This window comes from Giraffa tippelskirchi, chromosome 13, assembly GCF_054371585.1.
Source record: "Giraffa tippelskirchi isolate mGirTip1 chromosome 13, T2T-mGirTip1v1.2.pri, whole genome shotgun sequence".
NCBI lineage: Eukaryota > Metazoa > Chordata > Mammalia > Artiodactyla > Giraffidae > Giraffa > Giraffa tippelskirchi.
The window spans coordinates 54,814,154-54,835,960 of record NC_137287.1 but is presented as its reverse complement, the minus strand read 5'-3'; the positions used below and the strand labels follow the sequence as shown (position 1 = coordinate 54,835,960).

At 45.4% G+C, this 21,807-nt stretch overlaps 1 protein-coding gene across 1 annotated transcript in view; it reads left to right on the top strand.

Moving 5' to 3' along the window:
• Positions 1–5,890, top strand: part of ISM1 (isthmin 1) — an 88,620-nt gene extending 82,730 nt beyond the window's left edge. Inside the window, exon 6 of the mRNA XM_081552348.1 lies at positions 4,183–5,890. Coding sequence (XP_081408474.1) covers positions 4,183–4,700 — 518 coding nt within the window. The 3' untranslated portion in view covers positions 4,701–5,890. The remainder of the gene's footprint in view (positions 1–4,182) is intronic.
• Positions 5,891–21,807: the final 15,917 nt, after the last annotated feature.

The window sequence follows — 21,807 nt, the reverse complement described above, 5'->3', positions numbered from 1 at the left end:
AGGAGCCTGGTGGGCTACGGTCCATAGGGTTGCAAAGAGTTGGATATGACTAAGCAGCTAACACTTTCATACTTTAATGGTGCCTACCTCCTAGATCTATTGTAGAGTTGAATGAGGTGATACTCATAAAGCACTGAAAACATTCACACTGAATACTCCATGTAAGTCTGATTAAAAAAAATAATAATAAGTCAATGGATGCATGTCCTGTATGTACGTGACTTTTGATGCCCTTACGCCCTGGATGGAAAATGCAAAGCTGTTTTCTGGAGTCTCTGTGAGTTTTGTTTCTGAAAACCCTGACCTCTGAGGAGGACCCCCACTGGCTCTGCAGACACGCGCTTTCCAGGATGGACCTTCCATTCTCTGCAGCAGCGCACTCGGGGGCTCGCTGGGGTGGAGTCATAGAGTCCGGCACATTCCTGCAGGCGGCATTCTGTTGTGTACACGGCCTGCTTGTCTTCTGGTTTAACCCTCTTGGTACTTTTTGGAGATCGGTGCCTTTTTTATCCCCAATTTAGAGATGAAAAAACTGAAGCCCTGCGAGGTAGAATACCTTGCACCAGGTCATGGAGCCACTAAATACTTGAGCCAGGATTTGATGCAGGCAGTCTGACACAAGGGCCCACACATGCCATCTGAGGCCAGGCCTTTCCCAAGCTCCTGAGAGGTGCCCCAGCTTTCTCTTCCTCATTTCCCTCAAGAGGACCTTGAACCTCCCTGCAAGCTGGCTCCCAATCCTGACCGCTTGATTTTCACTCTTGACACCACTCCCAGGACCCAGGTCAGTGGCAGAGAGTCACTTCTGACGCCTCCCTCTCTCCCCTCAAGCCTCCTAAGGCCTGAAAGCCCCCCTCCCTGACTACTCCTGATCCCACCCTCCGTACCTGCCAAGCATCTCGCTGGGACTCTTACAATTGGCATTGAAGAACTTCCTGTCGCTCAAAACCCATGCGTGCTTCCCTAGTGTCATCTGAATGGGCCTAAACCACACTGAAGACCCCCAGGTACTGACACCAGTGATCTCCCTTCTGTACATCCTCTGCTCCGGAGAAACAATGTGTTCCCTGCCCTCAGCCTTTCTCTGCTTCACCGTGGGCCGCACAGTTATCGCCAACCTGGCTGGCCCTCCTCTCTGCTCTTGGACGAAGTCTGGGTCCAGTCCAGCCCTCTCAGATGGGATTGGACATTCAAAACCCTCCTTGGGGTAACCCCTGCCTATGAGGGACAAAGGTGTGGGAGCAGGAGGAGGCGGGGAGAGCTTTCAGATGGAGGGGAGGGCCTGACCCCTGCCAAGGGAGGGAAGGAAGGAAAGAGGACCGGGAGGCAAAGGCCTCAGAGAAGCTGGAGAAAGTCTCACCTACACCCATGGGGAAGCCAGCAAAGGCTGCCTGACCCAGGAGTCCCCCATCAGGCAGCACCCTGCCTGACCACGATTAGCCCCAAGGGAGCGCAACCTGGATGTGAACCCCAGGGCACGTGCACTGCACCAGGCAGCAAAGCACCCGAGCAGGCCTTCTTGCAGGAGCTCTGAGCGAGATACCTGTGGCTGCCCCTCCAAGCCTCCAGGCCAGCCTGGGGTCACTCACCCCTGGAAGTACCCCCTGACTTGCCCTGATAGAAAATGACATTTTCTAACACCGGTGGGACTTTTTGCTTTTGCTCTCTGCCACACACCCCTGCATTCCACCACAGAGGGTTTCCTGAGATATGGATCATCCAACCCAATGCAGCTTCCTGAGCCAGATGCTGCAGGAAACCTGCCCATGCCACGTGCTGACACCCCAGCAGCCCCTGTGGGTCTCCGCCTGTGAGCCTGTTCTGGCCCCCAGAGCCCGCCAGCCCATGAATGCACAGTCATCCACAAGTCCAGGAGCAGCCCCCAGTCAGTGATGGATAATACCTCGACCCCCACCAAATAAAAACATCTCTCTTCAAAGACTGTATTCCAAGGATTATTTAGTGCAAAGGGCAAGGGGCCTGTTAGCAATAGAGAGAACACTACATCTAGAAGCCTGCAAGCATCTCAAGGGTTAGGGCTAAAGAATTTTCTTTGATAGAGGGGTACATAAGGCTGGAAGAACCCTGTGAGGGGAAGTGAAATGGAAGAGTGTCAATAACAGACAGGACATCAGAGAACGTTCTACCGGGAGACCAGCCTGTTTTTGGGAGGCACCCCTAAGGAAAGGCTGTATTCTGGCCCAGGCTGAGGGCAGGCCCAAGTTCAGGCAGGGGCTTGAAAGAAGGGGAGAATATTCACTAAAGTTTATTTGAGATACATTTTGCTCTAATTGATCAGTAGGGATGAGCAGTTTAATCATTTATCAGGCAAAGAAAGGGAATCTGGAGCATCTAAGTCTGGGTTTTGTTTTGTTTTATTTCTATTTGGCTGCACGGGGTCTTGGTGGCAGCATGAGGGATCTTTAATCGTGGCATGCAGTGTCTCGTTCCCTGACCGGGGATCAAACCTGGATCCCCTGCTTTGGGAGTGCCAAGTCTTAACCACTGGACCACCAGGGAAGTCCCTGTGTCTGGTTTTGTCAATGGAAAACACAGGGGCAGCGGTGAGACTTAACATGTCCTGTGGGGAAGAGGGTTCTTACAGAAAGTGGTTTTCCAAAATGTGCAAAAGTGGGGAGATTTCTTAACCTTGGCTGTTTCCCAGGATCACGGGCCTTGGGTAAAGGTCCACCCTGACTCTGGATGGGTTTCCCAGGTCCTGGGAAAAGATGCTTCAGTCTCTCCAGTGGTTACGTGTTTGATCCACACTCCACACTGCCACCTTCCCTCCCTGTCCCACCTCCCTTCCCTGCTGGTGTTTCCAAGCATCACCTCCCAAAGTACTGTTTCCACTGCATCTTTGTCTCAAGGCTTGGGAAAACACAAACTGACTCATTCACTAACCCAGAAGCCCTAGACCCTGAAGACTGAAGGACCCAGAGCGAACACCCATAGGGACAGGATCAGGCAGGGAAGGTGACAAACTGGCGACCTCCTGCCTTGACCAAGAAGTGGTCACTTGTCACCTATTCACAGGACCACTTGTTCCCATGGGAACAATGTAGGACCAGCATCAGTATATCTTTTGTTTTTTCAAATAGAACAGGGAATCTACATGAATAAATAGAATCAACTAATTCTTAAATATTGGCAATTAATTCATTATTTTAAAATACTGTAAGGGCCAAACACGACACACCTCTGATGAGAAGTTCTGGCTATAAGCCTACAGGTCAGTGGCCTTGGGCCAAATGTTAAATTCTCTAAAACCAGGGTCTACCAGCCTCTTCTTTAAGGCATCTTTCATGGAGATTTGCATATAATGATTGTTACTGTTTCCTGCCTAAGGTTAAGAGGTTAGGCCTAGTTTAAACAAGTCAGTGAGCGGTAGAATAAAACTTAGTCTTACAAATACTACTTTGAGGTACTTTGTATCACTCGTTGCTTATTTAGAGAGAAGATTCAGAATGGACCTCTGAATTATTGTTCATTTAGTTATGAGTGATAGATAATGGGCTTATGGTTATTTAGGAAACCATAGAAAATACACCTTTTTTTGTAGATGCCTACTAAAACTTGTTGTTGTTGTTCAGTCACTAAACCATGTCCAATTCTTGCGACCCCATGGTCTACAGCAGGCCAGGCTCCTCTGTCCTCCACCATCTCCTGGAATTTCCATTGAGTCAGTGGTTATGTCTAACCATCTCATCCTCTGTCACCACCTTCTCCTCCTACCCTCAATCTTTCCCGGCATCAGGGGCTTTTCCAATGAGTTGGTTCTTCAAATCAGGTGGCCAAAGTATTGGAGCTTCAGCATCAGTCCTTCCAATGAATATTCAGGGTTGATTTCCTTTAGCATTGACTGGTTTGGGAATAATAATATTATATATTTACAAAAGAAAATTTTAATGAGGGTAATATAATGATGATTGAGTCTAGGTGATGGAATCTAGGCAGTCATTGTATATTTTCTCTCCTATGTATCTGAAAGTTTTTTCATAGTATAAAATAAGGAATTGTGGTGCAGAGAATCTTGTGGACAAAGAAATTCCCAAGTTCAAGGACAGTGTGAGTGTGTTCACCTCACCAGGGGCTGCCACTCGGGAATGGAGAGGTTGACTTTAAAGTCATCCTGCTGCCAGTTCTGCACGTGATGAGAAGTTTCTCTGTGGCCTTTTTCAGACACGGATAGCTGTGAGCGCTGGATGAGTTGCAAGAGCGAGTTCCTAAAGAAGTACATGCACAAGGTCATCAACGACCTGCCCAGCTGCCCCTGCTCCTACCCCACGGAGGTGGCCTACAGCACAGCTGACATCTTCGACCGCATCAAGCGCAAGGACTTCCGCTGGAAGGACGCCAGCGGGCCCAAGGAGAAGCTGGAGATCTACAAACCCACAGCCCGGTATTGCATTCGCTCCATGTTGTCCCTAGAGAGCACCACGCTGGCTGCCCAGCACTGTTGCTATGGCGACAACATGCAGCTTATCACCAGGGGCAAAGGGGCGGGGACACCCAACCTCATCAGCACGGAGTTCTCAGCGGAGCTTCACTACAAAGTGGACATCTTGCCCTGGATTATCTGCAAGGGCGACTGGAGCAGGTATAACGAGGCTCGGCCTCCCAACAACGGACAGAAGTGCACGGAGAGCCCCTCAGACGAAGATTACATCAAGCAGTTTCAAGAGGCCAGGGAGTATTAAAGAGACACCGCCTCTGGTGTTCCCAACACAAACGCCCTGCACTGATCGCAGTCTGGCGGAGAGCCCCTCTCACCAGCATACATGTATATGTGTATATACCACGTGAGCATTTGTCGTAAGTTACATGAGGGCTGTGCGCCAGTCCCTCGCAACTGCCATCTGAAGCCACCGTTGCCATCTTCAATGTCAAGAATCCCCTTGGAACTCTTCCGAGGGAGGGATGTTCTCAGGAGGATGTGGAGAAAGCAGCCAGAAGAAGAACCTGGAAGTCGTAGTGGGTGGAATTCAACTCACCTCGGACTCAGTGGTTCCGAGAGAAGCAATGGGGCAGAGACTGAAATTGTAAACGTGATAAGCAGTTTTATGTATAACTTATTTAATATGAATGTGGTTTATGCATAACCTTTTCTCTGGAGTTGTCATCCCAAAATTATTTAATCACTTCCATGAGAGTTCAGAAAGGGGTTTAGGGAGGTGGAAGAGAAAGGGAATTTTCCAGGAATGACTTCTTTAAAGACAAGAAATTCAATAGAAGCATATCAACATAAGAAAACCTGAAACCAAAGGTGAGTTAGCCAGTGAGGTACCTTGCTGAAGTCTCAGCTGCCAAAATGCCCTTCCTTCAGACTGGTAGAGGGTAGAGGCAGAGCAGATGGGTATTTCAAGAGCAAATCTGAGACCTGGTTTTAAATAAGCTTTAAAATAAAGGATGATATTAGCACAATGCTGTAATTCTACTAAAAGACCCCAGAATGGTAGAATTTCTGCTCATGCCTTAATAGGTTCAGAAGGCTACAGGAAGGTCAGACTTAAAAACAAGGAGTAGCACTTTTCCAAAGAAAACTGCAGAATAAATGGGGAAAGAACATGAACTTCATTTCATCTATTTTATTTTCATATCATCTTAACAATTTTTTTCTCCACCAATATATTTCCAGTAAATAAATATAAAAATGAGGAAGGGAATTCATCTAGAAAATCCTAATTTTTTATGTTTTAAGAAAGGAAAAAAATACATTATTTTTGTAAAGTATTTATTGAGTCACTGAGTCTTGTGCATCAAGCAATTATAATATTGGCCTGGTTCTGTAGGGTGGAACTTAGGACAAATAAAGAGTTGGTTCTTATGCAGTCTTTACTTGCAAAACTCCAGGAAAAGAGATTATATAATAAAATCATAATAAAATGTGTTACCTGCAGTTAATGTGTTACCTGCAAATATTTATGATACAAATTCCATAAATAGTCATAGTAAAACAGGGTTTCAAGGCAAGGGAGAGGAAGGTTCAAAACAGGTGGGAATAAAAGGCTCATTGATTGATGTAATGGTGAGTGGTGTGAGTCAGCATCTTTGGCACCAAGAACGTCAACCCAGTCCCCAGGAGACTGAAGCTCATTGACACACGTGCAATTTTTTGCCCGTCCAGAGCCAAGAGCTGAGAAAGCCAAGCCAAATCAAAGGCTTAAGACAAGCCCAGGTGAATGGACCACTCCACACAAAATTTTGCAATTATAGTAATAAATAGAATTCTTCATCATGTCAGTGATTCCTTTTCCAGATGAGGAAACCAAAACTCAGAAATAACAGATCAAATTGGGCCCATCTTTCATTTCCTAATCCAGTGCTCTTTCTACTGTATCAGATTTTTCATGTCCTTATATTCTTGATGCCTTTTGTATTCCTAAATCCTTAGGTTCTCTTAGTAAGATCTTGTTTTATGGAAAAGCTCTTGCCATTTACACTTTAGAATAAGTTACACATGTGTTGCCCACTCTCAGGATATTTATATTTGAGATCTATTCCTAATTATAGGAAGAGAATCTTTATTTCGATTTGAAAGAATTTTAGGTAACTGAACTGCTGGGGAGAAAATCAGTAGGTTCATATATCAGGGGAGATTTGGTTCCTAATAATAAGAAAACCATTTTTTGCCAAGAGAGGTGGTTGCAATGGAATGTATCACCTTCGAGATGGTGAGTATCTCAGGACAGGTATTCAAGCAGAGTGTGTGAAGATGAATCACATGAGAAGCTCACTTTAGTGATGAGGAGAGACAAAAACATATAGCAATCACCTCCTCTGATAAGTGCTCTGTAAAGGATAAGTAGAAAGTCCTCTGGGAAAATAGAGGCAGGAATCGGGGAGGTACCTGCTGGATCGAAGGGAGGGGTGGTAGAAGAGGGAGGGCGGGTGGATGCATTCAGAATAAGAAAACATCGTGGGCAGAGGCAAGGAACCAGGCAAGAGCGTGGTGCTTTCTGAAAACTGGAATGTTTAGAGTGATGAGCCAGAGGGATAAGAATGGCAGGTTATGGAGCCATGTCTAAGGTGTTTTTGTTAAGGATTTAGCATGGACTTCCTGCATGGGCTGGTGACTCAGCTGGTAAAGAATCCACCCACAATGTGGGAGACCTAGGTTTGATCCCTGGGTTAGGAAGACCCCCTGGAGAAGGGAACAGCTACCCACTCCAGTATTCTGGCCTGGAGAATTCCATGGGCTGTATAGTCCATGGGGTCACAAGCAGCCGGATACGACTGAGCGACTTTCACTTTCCCTGGTGGCCCAGATGATAAAGAATCTGCCTGCAATGCAAGAGACCCGGTTCAATCCCTGAGTCTGGAAGATCCCCTGGAGAAGGTCATGGCAACCCACTCCAGTATTCTTGCCTGGAGAATCCCCTGGACAGAGGAACCTGGCAGGCTACAGTCCATGGGGTTGCAGAAAGTCAGACATGACTGAGCAACTAACGCTTTCACTTTTACTTCATTTAGCATGGAAAATTAAAGCTCTTTCCTACTACGGTGTGAATAGCTGATATGAGCAACATTTCCAATGGGCTACTTGCTTTTTAATATCAAACCTTACTGACATAATGAACTGAGAGTTAGAAGGTGAGGTGAATTGGGAGCTGGGGAGGATTCCTGGGCTCTTCACCTACTGAGAACACCGCTAGCCTCCCACCCACCATCCAGACGGTGCCATCCTGGCTGGAAATTTGCTGAGCTATAATCTGCCTCTATCCAAATGTCCCTCGTTCACTAAGGGCCCCACGTCAGCCCCATAGTAACCCTGGGTAATCCCTTCATGGAAAGCAGATCATGTGCTCAAGGGCCAACTTCGCCCACTGCAGAGTGGTCTGTCTGTTCCCTCGCCTGTAGCACCAGTGACTACAAACACCGCTCACTGAATGCCTTGCTCCTTGGCTTCTTGGGAAGAGAGCCCTTTCTCTAGCGCCCCACTGGGGCTCTGGGGGCTACGTCTGAGCAAGCCGACAGCGGCAGACAGAGAAGCCAAGGCCCTCTGGTGGCCATGTGTGGGAAGGAGGAAGACGAGGCCCCCGAAGAGCTGGGCAGCTTCCTGACCCCATTCAAGCATCCATGATTAGTCTCCAAGTCTTTCCAACTTTGTGGCTCAGTGGCCAAGGGGTAGATTTGCCCACCCTGAGACCAGGGACCACAGATCAAAGAATAGGTACCATACCAACCACCCTTCCTGAGGACACACTTTGTTCCTCTAGCTGATCACTCTACCATGGAGTTAAGCAGGTTACATACGTTTTACGGACAAGGCACAAAAAGCCCAACAAGGTCCTCTAACCTGCCCAAGCTCATGAGGCTGTGTATATGGCAAAGCTGGTAGCAGCCCGTTCTGTCTGATCACTAAGTCCATGTTCTTAACTGTATCCCCTACTCAACTCTCTTTCTAATTCTTCCCACCACTCAGGATTAGGGGCTTTGCTCCAGATCACTCTGCCTTTGATCAAGTTGTTCAAATCTGCCAAATGTCCCTCCACCAACCTTCACGGTGTCTCATGTTGGTGACAGAGGACCTGGCTTCAGCTCTGCCCAGTTCTTCTGTATTCCACAAGAGGATCTGAATCCTATATCTCAGCCCTTTCTCAGGCTGGGTAAGTAGCAGAGCCTGACTTTCTAAAAGACAGCCTGCCCCATGGATAAGAACAGAGACCAGTCTGTTTCCCCTGCTGTACCCGAGCCCCGTGTCAACCACTGCTGTTGGGTAGACCTTAAGGGCGGGTGCCAGGTCTCATGCGTTCCTCTGTTCCCAGCCCCGAGCTCGGCACCTGGCAGATGTCATCAAGCAAGGGATGGGGGCAGAAGAGTGTGAGGACTGAGTCAGACTGCCTAGATTCCAGTCCTGGCTCCCTCAGTTGTCAGCTGGGTAGCTCTGGATAACTCAATCAGTCTATGCATATTCCAGTTTCCTCAAACAGATGTTTGGAGAATGAAATAAGATAAGAGATATGAAGTTCCTAGCACGGGGCCTGTCATGGACCCTGTGCATTGGTGTTGAGTCATTGGAGAATTAATTACTGAGTGTATACTAGTTTTGAGGCATTGTTCTAGATGTCAGGGATGCAGCGGCATACAAATCCAAGTTTTCCTGGTGGAGGGGAGACGGCTGATAAATAAATAAGTGCATGATCTGAGATAATGGTAAGTGATAGCCAGAAAGATAAATTTTTTGATCACATGTGTATGTTGCATTACTTAAATTAATGCTAGTTGCTGTAATAGATAAGCCTCAAAATCACAATGGCTTATACAAAAACCTCCAAAAAACTATGTTTCTGGTCAAGTGGCTCCCTTCTAAGGACCCAGGCTCTTTCCTTCTTCAAGGCATGACTGTCTAGGTTGCCCTAATGCACGCTAAGTCACTTCAGTCATGTCTGACTCTCTGCAACCCCATGGACTGTAGCCTGCCAGGCTCCTCTGTCCATGGGATTCTCCAGGCAAGAATACTGGAGTGGGTTGCCATGCCCTCCTTCAGGGGATCTTCCTTGACCCAGGGATTGAACACTCATCTCTTACATCTCCTGCATTGGCAGGCAGGTTCTTTACCACTAGTGCCACCTGGGAAGCCCCTGTTGCCCTAGGGGTCATCTCTATTCCAGGTGTCATAAGGAGTGAAGAGCAGGGACAATGACTTACATAGGTGGTCCAGGGAAGTACAGCTGTCACATGCCACAGTCTTCTACAAGGGAGACTGGGAAATAGAGTCCAACTGGGGGCCCAGGAGGCAGTGATGGCCTGTGTGAGCCACACAGGTAGACCACCAACTAATTACACAATGTGGAAGAGCAGGCCAGTGGAAAAGGTTCTGTACAGGCCCAAAGTTAGTGACCAAAGGGAGTGATCCTTCTCACCTTATTAAGACCAGTTCAGCTTTCAACCGGCAGCTCCTACAAATCCTTAGTTGATGGCTTTATCTGACCACTGGGGCTACTCTGGTTGCACAGATGCAAACCGAAGTGCCAGGGAACTAACCATGCCCCCAGGAGACATAACAGGACTTGGTGGGGGACTTCCTTGGTCATCCAGTGGCTAAGACCCATGATCCCATTGCCTGGGGCCCAGGTTCAATCCCTAGGCAGGGAACTAGATCCCACGTGCTGCAACTAAGGATCCCACGTGCTACAACTAAGACCTGGCACAGCCAAGTAAATAAATACATTTTCTTTTAAATGACGTTGGTGGATGAATATGCCACCTCTCTTGTCCCTCAAGTGGGGCATGTCTGAAGAGTAGTTTATACCACACCCCAGCTCCCCCTAAGACTGAGATCCGGCCACCCTCTGTGGTGACCTGCTTGCTCACACACTGGTGACTGGCCCCCTTCCCTTCCCTATCTTTTCTCCCCACTCCCTTGCTGTCGTTCACTGGAATCATCCCCCAAATAAGCTACTTGCCCAGATCCTTCTCTCTGAATCTGCTTCCGAGGGTTCCCAAACCAAGACATTGCTTCATGCTTTAATACTTACCTCGTTATTCAGATATGAGTGTATAATAATAGTACTGCCATTGTGCTCATGTGAGATGAAGTTTTGTGTTAGTGATACCTCTTCCAAAAAAAAAAGAAAATTCATTCTGACCAGAGATAGAAGCTCTGTGAGTGTGCACTAATTTGCTTCAGTCGTGTCAGACTCTTTGCGACCCCGTGGACTGTAGCCCACCAGGCTCCTCTGTCCGTGGGATTCTCCAGGTAAGAATACTGGAGTAGGTTGCCATGCCCTCCTCCAAGGGATCTTCCAGACCCAGGGATCAAATCCGTGTCTCTTACATCTCCAGCATTGGCAGGTGGGTTCTTTACCACTAGCACCACCTGGGAAGCCCAATAAAAGCTCTACTAGACTTCAATACCATACCATGTAGTTTTTACAAGTTGAAAATAAACCCCTAGTCTTTATGATTAGGGGCTTCCCAGGTGGCACTAGTAGTAAGGAACCCATCCGCCAATGCTGGAGACATGAGAAACGCTGGTTCGATCCCTGGGTCATGGAAGATCCCCTGGAGGAGGGCATGGCAACTCACACCAGTATTCCTGCCTGGAGAATTCCATGAACAGAGGAGCCTGGCGGGCTGCAGTCCATGGGGTCACAAAGAGTTGGACACGACTGAAGCGACTTATTATATCATTAGGTTCAACAGGCAGGAAATGATTCTCTAAACATTTCTCCCTCTAAACAATTCCTGAACATATTTTCTTAATTTTTAACTTCATTCCTTGCTGACTAAAGACGAGTTCTGCTTCAAGGGACCACACTTTGAGTAATACTGCTCTAAGCACCTGAGTGACAGTGATCAACACCCCTTGAGTGTTGACTTAATTCTGGCCCGATGAACAAAGAGTCATGAAAATCTTCCCAGGAAGTGGAGGGGGTGGGGAGAGAGGAGCTGGGGGTCTTTCTTTGTCTTCCATTTACAATTTCCAATGGAAAAATGTGTGGGTTTCCACCATTATGCCTGCACGGTTTCAGACAAATTAAAGGCTTGCCTCAGTAATTACTGGGTGGGCATATACAGAAACATACATCCATGTCTACAGATCCTGAATACAGTAGTGTAAATTAAGGCAGAAAGCTTACAGCCAGTTGCTTTTCTGAGGTTAAACATTGGTTTACTGTATAGGATTAGAAGAAGTGGGGTGTTTTCCAGAATCAGAAGGTAAGACTTTTCAGGAATAAATTTATGGGAACAGCAACCTTTTTGTTGCTCCAGAAGAACAAAGCTTAGATAGAGACTTTTTTTTTTCATATCTGCATGTAGAGATTTGAAAAGCCAACCGGCCAAGATTTGCCTTGCCGGTAATGGCAAAAACAACATCATCCTTAGCCATTTTAGCAACAGGAGGGCTGGTGGGGGACTGGACTGAGACACAGCTGCAATAGCAAAGCTGGGTAAGAATTTTATGGCTTTGCTAATTTTCTATCTGTTCTGGGAGTCATAAATGTGCCCTTATAGATATTCGTGATTGCTCTTAAAATGAAAAAAAAAACAAAACAACTTTTATACGGCACAGAAAAACCTTTCATTCTTGAGGCATGCAATTCATGGATGATTTTCAAAATGTCATGTTTGAGTTGGGAAAGTAACATTTCTTGAACTAATCAGCCAATAGCTTCAAGAATATGACTCAAAGGATATAAAAATTTCAAACCTGACTTTCAAAGAAGAAAAAATTCTTTTTCTCTGCAAGTTCCTAAGTTTATTTTTTCACAAAGGTCATGGCTCAATGTTAGGTTTATTTGCCATGGAAAGGAACAGTCTAAATGAAGTAAACTTTTAATTCCTTAGTGAAAAGGATTGGTAGCAGATCTTGAAAGGCACTATTTTAAAATTTTACACCAGTAGACAGGGAGGTTCAATTTGGTTAGCTGTACCCTCCACCTCTTTAATCCTGACTTGGTTGGGTTTTAGGTTTCTTTAAGGGGGTTGGGTTCTTTTAAATCTTTGGAGAGGTGAACAAAAGGAGAAAGAGAAAAGCCAAAAAGATAAAAAGCAAAATGAAAAAGAAAGAAAGAAGAAAAATTCAGGATCTCCAGGATGAAATTCTCTTTAGAACCTCTGTTAATGTAACTAAGGTAAGATCCTCATAAATGGTCCCCCTAGAGAGACCCACAGCATTGATGCACCTGCCCTCAAGGAGACTTCCCATCCCCAGGCTAGCATGGTTGGGTCCCACCCAGCCAGCCACCCAGCCAAGACCAGGAAGAGACTGTCAAAGATGGCACAACTTTAAGTCATGTGATCAGGATTCCTGAGAGCAAGAGAGCGAGGTGTCTTGTGCTGACTGGCCAGGAAGGGTAGTACTTTCTGATAGGAACATTTCAAGGTCCTTCATCACTTTCAAGAAGAAGCCTGGCTCTAAGACACTCTTGAGGGCTCCCTCCTGCTATCACAGGATATTATAAAGAGAAAAATGGGCTTCCCAGATGGCTCAGTGGGTAAAGAATCAGCCTGCAATGCAGGAGATGCAGGTTCGATCCCTGGGTGGGGAAGATTTCCTTGAGGAGGGCATGACAACCCACTCCAGTATTCTTGCCTGGAGAATCCCATGGACAGAGGAGCCTGGCAGGCTACAATCCATGGGGTTGCAAACAGTCGGACACGACTGAAGTGACTTAGCAAATAAAGGGAGAAACAAAAAGAGGAGGGCAGGGATCCTGGGATCCATTGCTGGAAAGATAGAGACTGGTTCACCACTCACCAGCAGCAAGTGGCAGAAACCGAAGCTTGAGTCAAAACTGCAGCCTCCCTCACTGTAGCCTTTTCTCTGTTTTTGCTGTAATACATAGCCCATCACTTCTCTGACTGCTCCTCTCGCATCCCCTCTGCCACTCAACTGGCCATCTTGCAGCCAACTGCCAATTTTGGAGCCAACCTTTTGTTAAAGATGCTCTTCGAATGCTATTACAAGAAAGCATGCATTCAGGAAAATGCACATGTGTCATAAGGACACAGCTCAGTGAATTTTCACAAAATAAATCATAACCTGTCATGACACCTGTGACAGAAGTCAAGAAATGTAGTATGAGGCTTATGAGAGGCTGTTGGGGGTGATGGAAATGTTCCACATCTTGATTACGGTGGTGGCTACACAAGTGTAGGCATTTGTCGAAACTCACTGAACTGTGCACTTAAGGAAACTGAATCTCATCATATGTAAGTTTTATCCCAATATGAAATAAATAAATAAAACATTAAGGGCACTCCGTGACCCCTTCCAGTAGGGATTGACTTTCCCACCAAAAGTCATCAGTATCGCGACTTCTGCACTAGATTAGTCCTGCAGAACTTCAACTCAAAGGCACACAGCTTATGCTCCTTGAGATGTGGCACCTTTTGCTCTGCACCGCATTGTGGGGTTTCCCTCACTGCTCCTGGCAGCTATAGGTCCTACATTCCCATCACTGCCTTGTATGGCTTATGTCTATTTAGCCATTCTCCCATGGGTGGGCATGTGGACGATTACCAGTTGGGAGCTTTTACAGATAGTGCTATTATGAACAGTCCAGGGTATGTCACTGGGGCTCATATGCTCAATGTTTCTACTGTGAGTGAATTTGGTAGGTCAGAGGGTGTACACAGCTCTATCAGACACTGGCCCAGAGTTTTCCAAAGACATTACATTGATTGGCCCTCTATCCAGGAGTGTGTGAAGGCTCCAGTTCTTGGGCAAATCTTCATTTCACCCCTTTCACTAAGTCTTCCCTGGCTGTTCTGTTCCTTGATCTCTTTGTTCTTATATTTAAGTCAACACATGTGTACTGAGCACTGACTAAGTATGTGACAGTCACCATTCACCATTCTGGATACCAGAGAAACAAAAAATGATGGACAGGAACCCTGTCCCGTGGGGGTGACTAACTCAAATGACTATAATATGATGTGATAGGTGCCATGGGGACCGATGAGAACATGACTCATCAGAGTCATTATAACTAACAAGCCAGAGTTGCCACATTTTATTTATGAAAACAAGGCTGATAACATCAAGTGTTGGCGAGACAGTGAGAAAACAGACACTCTTTATCACCACTGGTTGCAGTGACATAAACAAGAATAATTTGACTGTCTCTAGTAGTGTTGAAGCTGTCATGTAACAGAATTCACCATTTTCCCTCCTGAGGGTCTTTTTTATATTATCAAAAATTAGAAACAAGTAAAATTGCCCACCAGTAGAGGAATGTACAAATAAGCCATGTTATATACATAGGATAGAATACCATCCAACAATTAAATGATCTAGAGGTAGGCATAGCATCACAGATGTGCCATAAACATATAATGTGTAAAAAGGCAAACTACAAATGGGTATGTAAAGTATTACACAGTCTTCAGTCATTTGAAAACTCACAAAACACTACTGTATTATGACTGGACACTGACATAGGGAATTAAAGTATTAAATTATGCATGGGAAGGGTAAACAAAACCTCAGGATAACAGTCACCTCTAGGTCTGAGTGATAGTGAGTGGGTGAAGAAGAAGAGAAATTTTAGAAGTTAATATTTTATTTCTTTTTCAAAAAAAGAAACCATAAATATGTAACTATGTAAGAATAAAACCTAAAATATGTACATGTACAGATATGCAGATGATACCACTCTAATGGTAGAAAGTGAAGAGAAACTAAAGAGGCCATTGATAAGGGTAAGAGGAGAGTAGAAAAGCTGGCTTGAAACTCAACATTCAAAAAACTAAGATCATGGCATGATTTCCCATCACTTCATGGCAAAAGGGGGAAAAGTGAAAGCAGTGACATATTTTATTTTCTTGAGCTCCAAAATCATGGCAGATGGTGACTGCAGCCATGAAATTAAAAGATACCTGCTCCCTGGAAGGAAAGCAATGAAAAACCTAGACAGTATATCAAAAACCAGAGACATCAGTTTGCTGATGAAGGTCCATATAGTCAAAGCTATGGATTTTCCAGTAGTCATGTATGGATGTGAGAGTTAGACCATAAAGAAGTCTGAGCGCCAAAGAATTAATGCTTTTGAATTGTGGTGCTGGAGAAGACTCTTGAGACTCCCTTGGACTGCAACGATATTGAGCCAGTCAATCCTGAAGGAAATCAACTCTGAATATTCATTGAAAGGAGTGTTGCTGAAGCTCTAATAGTTTGGCCACCTAATACAAAGAACTGACTCATTGGAAAAGCCCCTCATGCTAGGAAAGATTGAAGGCAAAGGGAGAAGGGGGCAGCAGTGGATGAGATGGTTAGAGAGCATCTCTGATTCAATGGTCATGAATTTGAGCAAACTCTGGGAGATGGTGCAGGACAGAGGAGCCTGGCGTGCTACAGTCCATGGGGTCTCAAAGAATTGGAGATGACTTAGCAATTTAACGGCAACATATGGCAAAATGTTAATACTGTTTAAACCTGAAAATTGAATAAGGTGCAACTGTTACATTATTTTCTGTATATGTGACATATTTTAAACTAAGGACTAAAAAGAAGCAAAAGCTGAGAAGGAAAACTAAATGAAGTGGTGACTACGAGGCTTCCTACAAGGTCATGATTCTAACACCCCTTGGCAATTGTGGGCGCACACACAGAGAAGGAGGCGGCCAGCCATGCCATTGACTGCGGCGATGCTGATGCTGAGACCCTGTGTTCACCTGGGAGAGGCCCAGGAGGACATTGCACCCTGTCACCTCCAGCCTACAGCCCCAGCAGGGCACCTGGCATGTGGTCGACTTAGAGGAAGGCAGCTATCTGACCAGTACCGATCACACGGAAAGAATTGGCCCTTTTGAAAACCCCATGTAAATACTCGGGGAGAGGGACTCTGTTCGGCCTACTCTGAGGAGGTGACCCATGTCCCCAGAGTCAGAGGCTGGTGAGGGAGCAGCAGGTAGTTCTGCAGAGAAAGGGGCCGTGGGCTCCCATTCCTGCGGAAATTGACTCAGACCCCTGTCCCACTAATCAGGCCCTGCGGTGAGAGCCCCCAACTGCACCCCTAGCACAGCTGAGAGGATCCAGGGCCCTAGGAAACAGGAAGTTGTCTTTTTTCTAAGAATGAAGACAAAGTCTTAGGATGATGCAGTGAATTCCCAAGACAGTTCAGGCTTCAGTAGTAGAGCTGTGTTTGAGGAGGTGTGTGTGTGATAAGTCGCTTCAGTCGTGTCTGACTCTTTGCAACCCCACGGACTGCAGCCACCCAGGCTGTTCTGTCCATGGGATTCTCCAGGCAAGAATATTGGAGTGGGTTGCCATGCCCTCCTCTAGGGGATCTTCTGAACCCAGGGATCGAAACTGTGTCTCCTGCAACTCCTCCATTTCAGAAGGATTCTTTACTGCTGATCTACCCAGGAAGCCTGTTTTACGAGGTATTTTCACCCTAAAAGAATTAGCATCATCCCGTGTTTGCCAACCCAAGAGTAGAACTTTTGAGACTCATGAGACCAGTCAGGGTTCAAGTCTGAAAACAAGAGAACTTAACTCTGCTTTATTTAAACAGAACAAAAGCATGTTGAGTAGATACTAGGTAGCTTTAGAAAGATTCAAATGAGTAAAATCACATCACATGTTAATTAAGAAGGATGCTCTATCATGTAGGATTAAATTTAGCTATATTAGGTTAGAGAAAAACAACTAACCATGGCTTAAATAAGGTAGAAATCTATGCTCCCCCGTCCCTGGGATTCTCCCAGCAAGAGTACTGGAGTGGGTTGCCATTTCCTTCTCCAAGGCATGAAAGTGAAAAGTGAAAGTGAAGTCGCTCAGTCGTGTCTGACTCCTAGCGACCCCATGGACTGCAGCCCACCAGGCTCCTCCGTCCATGGGATTTTCCAGGCATGAGGACTGGAGTGGGTTGCCATTGCCTTCTCCAGCGAAAAATATATCTAGAGGTAAATAGTCCTAGGTAGGTATGGACTCCAAGGTCCTTCAGTCTCGTTATCTTACATTTCTTTTCGAGCAGTTTCCATTTCATGGTCGAAGATGATTGCCCAAGCTCCAACCATCATGTTCATATTCCTGTCAGCACAAAAGAGGCAGGAGTAAAACAGGACTTCCCATAAGTTGCAGACACCACATCTCTTTGCTTCCTGTTGACCAGAACTTAGTCATCCAGCCACACCTAGCTACAAGAGATGATGAGGAATATCACGTTTATGTGGGGAAGCCATGTGCCCCAGCTAAAAAATAGGGATTCTGTGATGAATAAAGAAGATAGTGAAGAGGAAATTAGTGGTTTCTTTCATAGGGATATAGACCATATAGACTCTGCAGGTGACAGCTGTAGGTGAAGGGTCCTTCTGCAGCATACCTCCTGGAGCAGAGCTTCTCTCCGGGAAAATGATGCTGGCTGCTGGGATCCAAAGAGAGAAACGCTCTGTTCCAGGAAGTTCCAGAGCCTGGCCCCACAGCATTAAAATCCTCGGAAACGTTGCAATGTCAACGTGATGTTTGTCTCTTGGCCCAGACCTGGTGCCTTGAAGCCTAAGTCAAACACGGGGACCTACTACATTTCAATCCCCATTCAAACCCCAGCACCTAGCCCAGGGCTTGAGTGGCTCTCAAAGAAATGTTTGTGAAACTGATGAATAAATTGCTACATTCAACTGACTCCCACATAAAAATGTGACTATTTTTCATGTGTATGTAAATATTTTTAATATTCTTGAATTCATAAATTCATAACCTTTTTTATACATGTGTGTTTTCTTAGTGAATGTCTAAGTGTGTGTGTTGAGGTCGGCAGGCAGCAGAGTCAGATTCTTGGACCTGACCGCCTGTCCTTAATCTGCTGCCCACTGGCTGTGTGACTTTGAGTTAGATTCTTAACTGCTCTGTTCTCTGTGTCCTGTGATTAGCAAGTGTTACTGTTTGTTGCTCACAGGGTTGTCATGAAGGTTTAGTGAGTTAACATTTGTATTATGTAAACTGGAAGTGTGTCCCTTAGTATCATTATCAGTACAGAAAGTTAAGAAAAATAAAACATTGAAAATGCAAACCCCCTTTTGCAAAGTCTCCTTTTTTAATGTCATGAAGCTATTCTCCTCTGAACAAAGCTAGAAGCTGTCACCCAGCATAGATGACTTTCAACTTGGCAGCTTTCTTAAATTTGGCAAGAGCAAGTCACTTCATTATCATCAAAGATGGTTTACGGTGCATATCCTGGGTGACCAGCTCTAAGTTACTAAGTCACACCCCTCACACGGTGTTGTCTTGGTTGATAAACTCAGTGAGCAGGGACCAACAGTATTTCTCTCTCCAAACCCTCCACCTACCAAGTCACTGCACCCCAGCAGCTGACCATGTTGCAAACAGAGACCAGTTCCTTTGATGCCCAGGACCAGACGAGGTCCATATGAGGCTCTCAAACAAAGCTTTTGCTTTGTTTCTAAACAACTTAAGAAGAATTAAAGGAAAAGAAGTGCTCTATTTACTCAAGCTCCTCTTCCGGCTCAAACAGAAAGAAAAACCCAAGACCCAGGGAGGGACCCAATGAGACAGAGAGAGACATACTTTGAGTAAGAGACAGGGAGCCCAGGACAAGGAATTGGCTGCAGAGCTTAGATTACTGCCTAAAAGATGATGGGGGTGGGGGTGGATACGTGATCTTTATCTAATCAGACAGTCTACCCAGGAAGTCCCTGAGATCAAAGCCAGGGTGCTTTTTATTTAGCCCTGTGTCAACTTAAAAACAGTTCTGGCAAAGCCACAGATCTGGACAAGCTCACACCTCTCCCCGCCCCCACCGCCCTGACCTGTCTCTCCGCATCTGAACTCTCTTAACGTTCCATTTGGAATAAAACCCTGGGATGGAAAGAGTCCCCGGGATTACCATAGGAAGACACAACATTTGACAAAGTTTGGGTAGAAAATGCCACGGTCCTTCCTGGCTCCGCGAAACAACTAGGTGTGCACTCTAGGGGAAGGCAGCACCATCTCATTTCTCTGCCTAGATTTCCTGCCACCCAGTGTTCCCCAGCCATCAAAGGAGCCCCAAAAGGTACCCAGCCACTTTTCCCAAGCATATTCCCCAAGCTGCCAGGCATTGTGTCAGGACAACTCTGGGGAAAAGCAGGCACTAAGGGGGGAGCAACCGGACTGTTACACACAGCTAAGGTCCCCAAATCTTCCTTGGTCCAGAGGATGAGCGGATGGGCAGGGTCAGGGGGAGGTATATTCACATAAAGCCTGCTGTAAAGATAGATGCTAAGGAGACTGGTTCAAAGGGAGGGGGCACATCTCTCAGAAAGTAAGGGCTCCAGGGCAATGGGACAGGAAATTGGAACCACACTATAGAGGTAGAGAGAGAGATTCTCGGAGAAAGGATAGAACCCAGGTCCCCTCTCTACCATAGAGAAAGCACATCATCTTCTCTCCCAAGGCAGCTGATAATCATTGCATCCTTTTCTTCCAAAACAGAGGCAGCACCCTCTGTTTGTTACTAGTCATAAGAAGTGAAGACCTCTCGGTCATTTACTTCATTAGGCATTTAAGCCTGTGCCCTGCAGCAAGGGAGGCTGCTGCAATGAGAAGCCCACGCTAAGCCCACTACGACTAGAAAATTGCCTCCCCTCACCGCAACTAGAGTAAAACCTGAAAATAAATGAAATGTTAAAAAAAATATATTTTCCTATTTCATCTGTATATCTGATCATAACTTTCATGTGATGAACTGGCCTCATCATTTTGGATCTCATTGCTCTTATACACGTCATGGATGGCTCCTAAAGCTGATTATTAAAACAAAGTTTTTAAGACGAGGATGTAACACTCATCTTGAAAGAAAACCTTGTTCTTCAACCCCAATAGCCTAAAAAGGAGGCTTCCTCATGAAAGAATGGAAATTTTTTCTTCTGTCCCCTCCTCTAGACAACATTTATTTTTTAAATAGCCAAACTGATGAGAAACGCAATATTTCTTGAGAACATTTCTGGGTCTCTATGTGATCAGCTCGTCACTTTTCGGATACGTTTTTCTCTAAGAAGTGTTTCTGTTTCTTCTAATGAGGACAACAGCTTGCACTAAAGAAGAATGATCACTTTAAGCCAAGAAACATATGAAGTAATTGATTGATGTTCTGTAGGAAAGCAGTGCAACTTTCAATCACCATCTATGGGGTCTTGTTGTAAAATCACATTTAACAACACATATTAGTGCTCCCCTAACCATTTACAAAGCGCGTCCCTGTGGGTTGCCTGACTTTCCTGGCCCCAACTCACAGGTAAGGAGATGAAAGGTGAGAGGAATTAAGTTACTGGATTAAAAATACACAGGACACTGTAGGGACCAATCGCCTCACTCTCTGTAAGAGATAAGTAAATACGAGGTGTGTTTTTAAAATATGACTTCTAACTGCAGGACTTATGAAGCCTTAAAATGATGGGCTGAACTCAAAGGAGTGGAAAGAGAGTCTTGTCTATTTTCAGCAGAAGCGTTGAATTTAGACTTACATCCTTCAGTCTCTCTGAAGACTTGTGGGTTTTAATCATGACTGGATGAGAGCCTTTTGGGTGAAAGTAAACTAAGTTTCAATGGGCTTTATCCCTTAATCATGATCTTCTATTTCAAATCTTCAGAAGTGTGAGCTGCCACAAGTAAAAAGGGCTGAATGATGGGCATCAAAGAAATATCTACAAGAGGTCATTCCAAGGACAGGCTTGTGGACACAGTGGGGGAAGGAGAGGGTGGGACAAATTGAGAGAGTAGCATTGAAACATCTACATTGCCATATGCAAAATAGATAGCCAGCGGGAATTTGCTACAACCTGGTGCTCTGTGCCAACCTAGAGGGGTGGAATGGGGTGGGAGGTGGGAGGGAGGTTCAAGAGGGAGGGGACATATGTATACTTGTGGCTAATTCATGTCGATGTATGACGGAAACCAACACAATATTATAAAGCAATTATCCTTCAATTAAAAATAAATACATTTTTAAAAAGATGTCTTTCCATTTTCTTCAATTTTCCAGGCACCGATCTCTTCGCAGGTCAGGTGCCAAGTCAGGTGGCAAAAATGGCTTCCAACACTTCTGCAGAAAACATCTGCTAAACATATATTACACATATATTAGATAATAGATAAGTTTAAAGTCAGAAGCATCCTTAGAAATCATCTAGTTTAAATTTCCTATTTTCCAGCTGAGAAAACTAAAGCGGAAGAGGGGCAAAGAGTCCTGCTCATGGAGCTGAAGAAAACACAAGGGCTCCTAGCTTTGATGATCACATTTAAAAGCACTGATCAGAAGATACTTTGTTTCTTTTCTGCTGCTTTTTCTCTTGGTGGTTAGCTATTTCTTTCTTGCTATTCCAAAGAAACAAATCGGAATATTTCTCTTTGTTTTT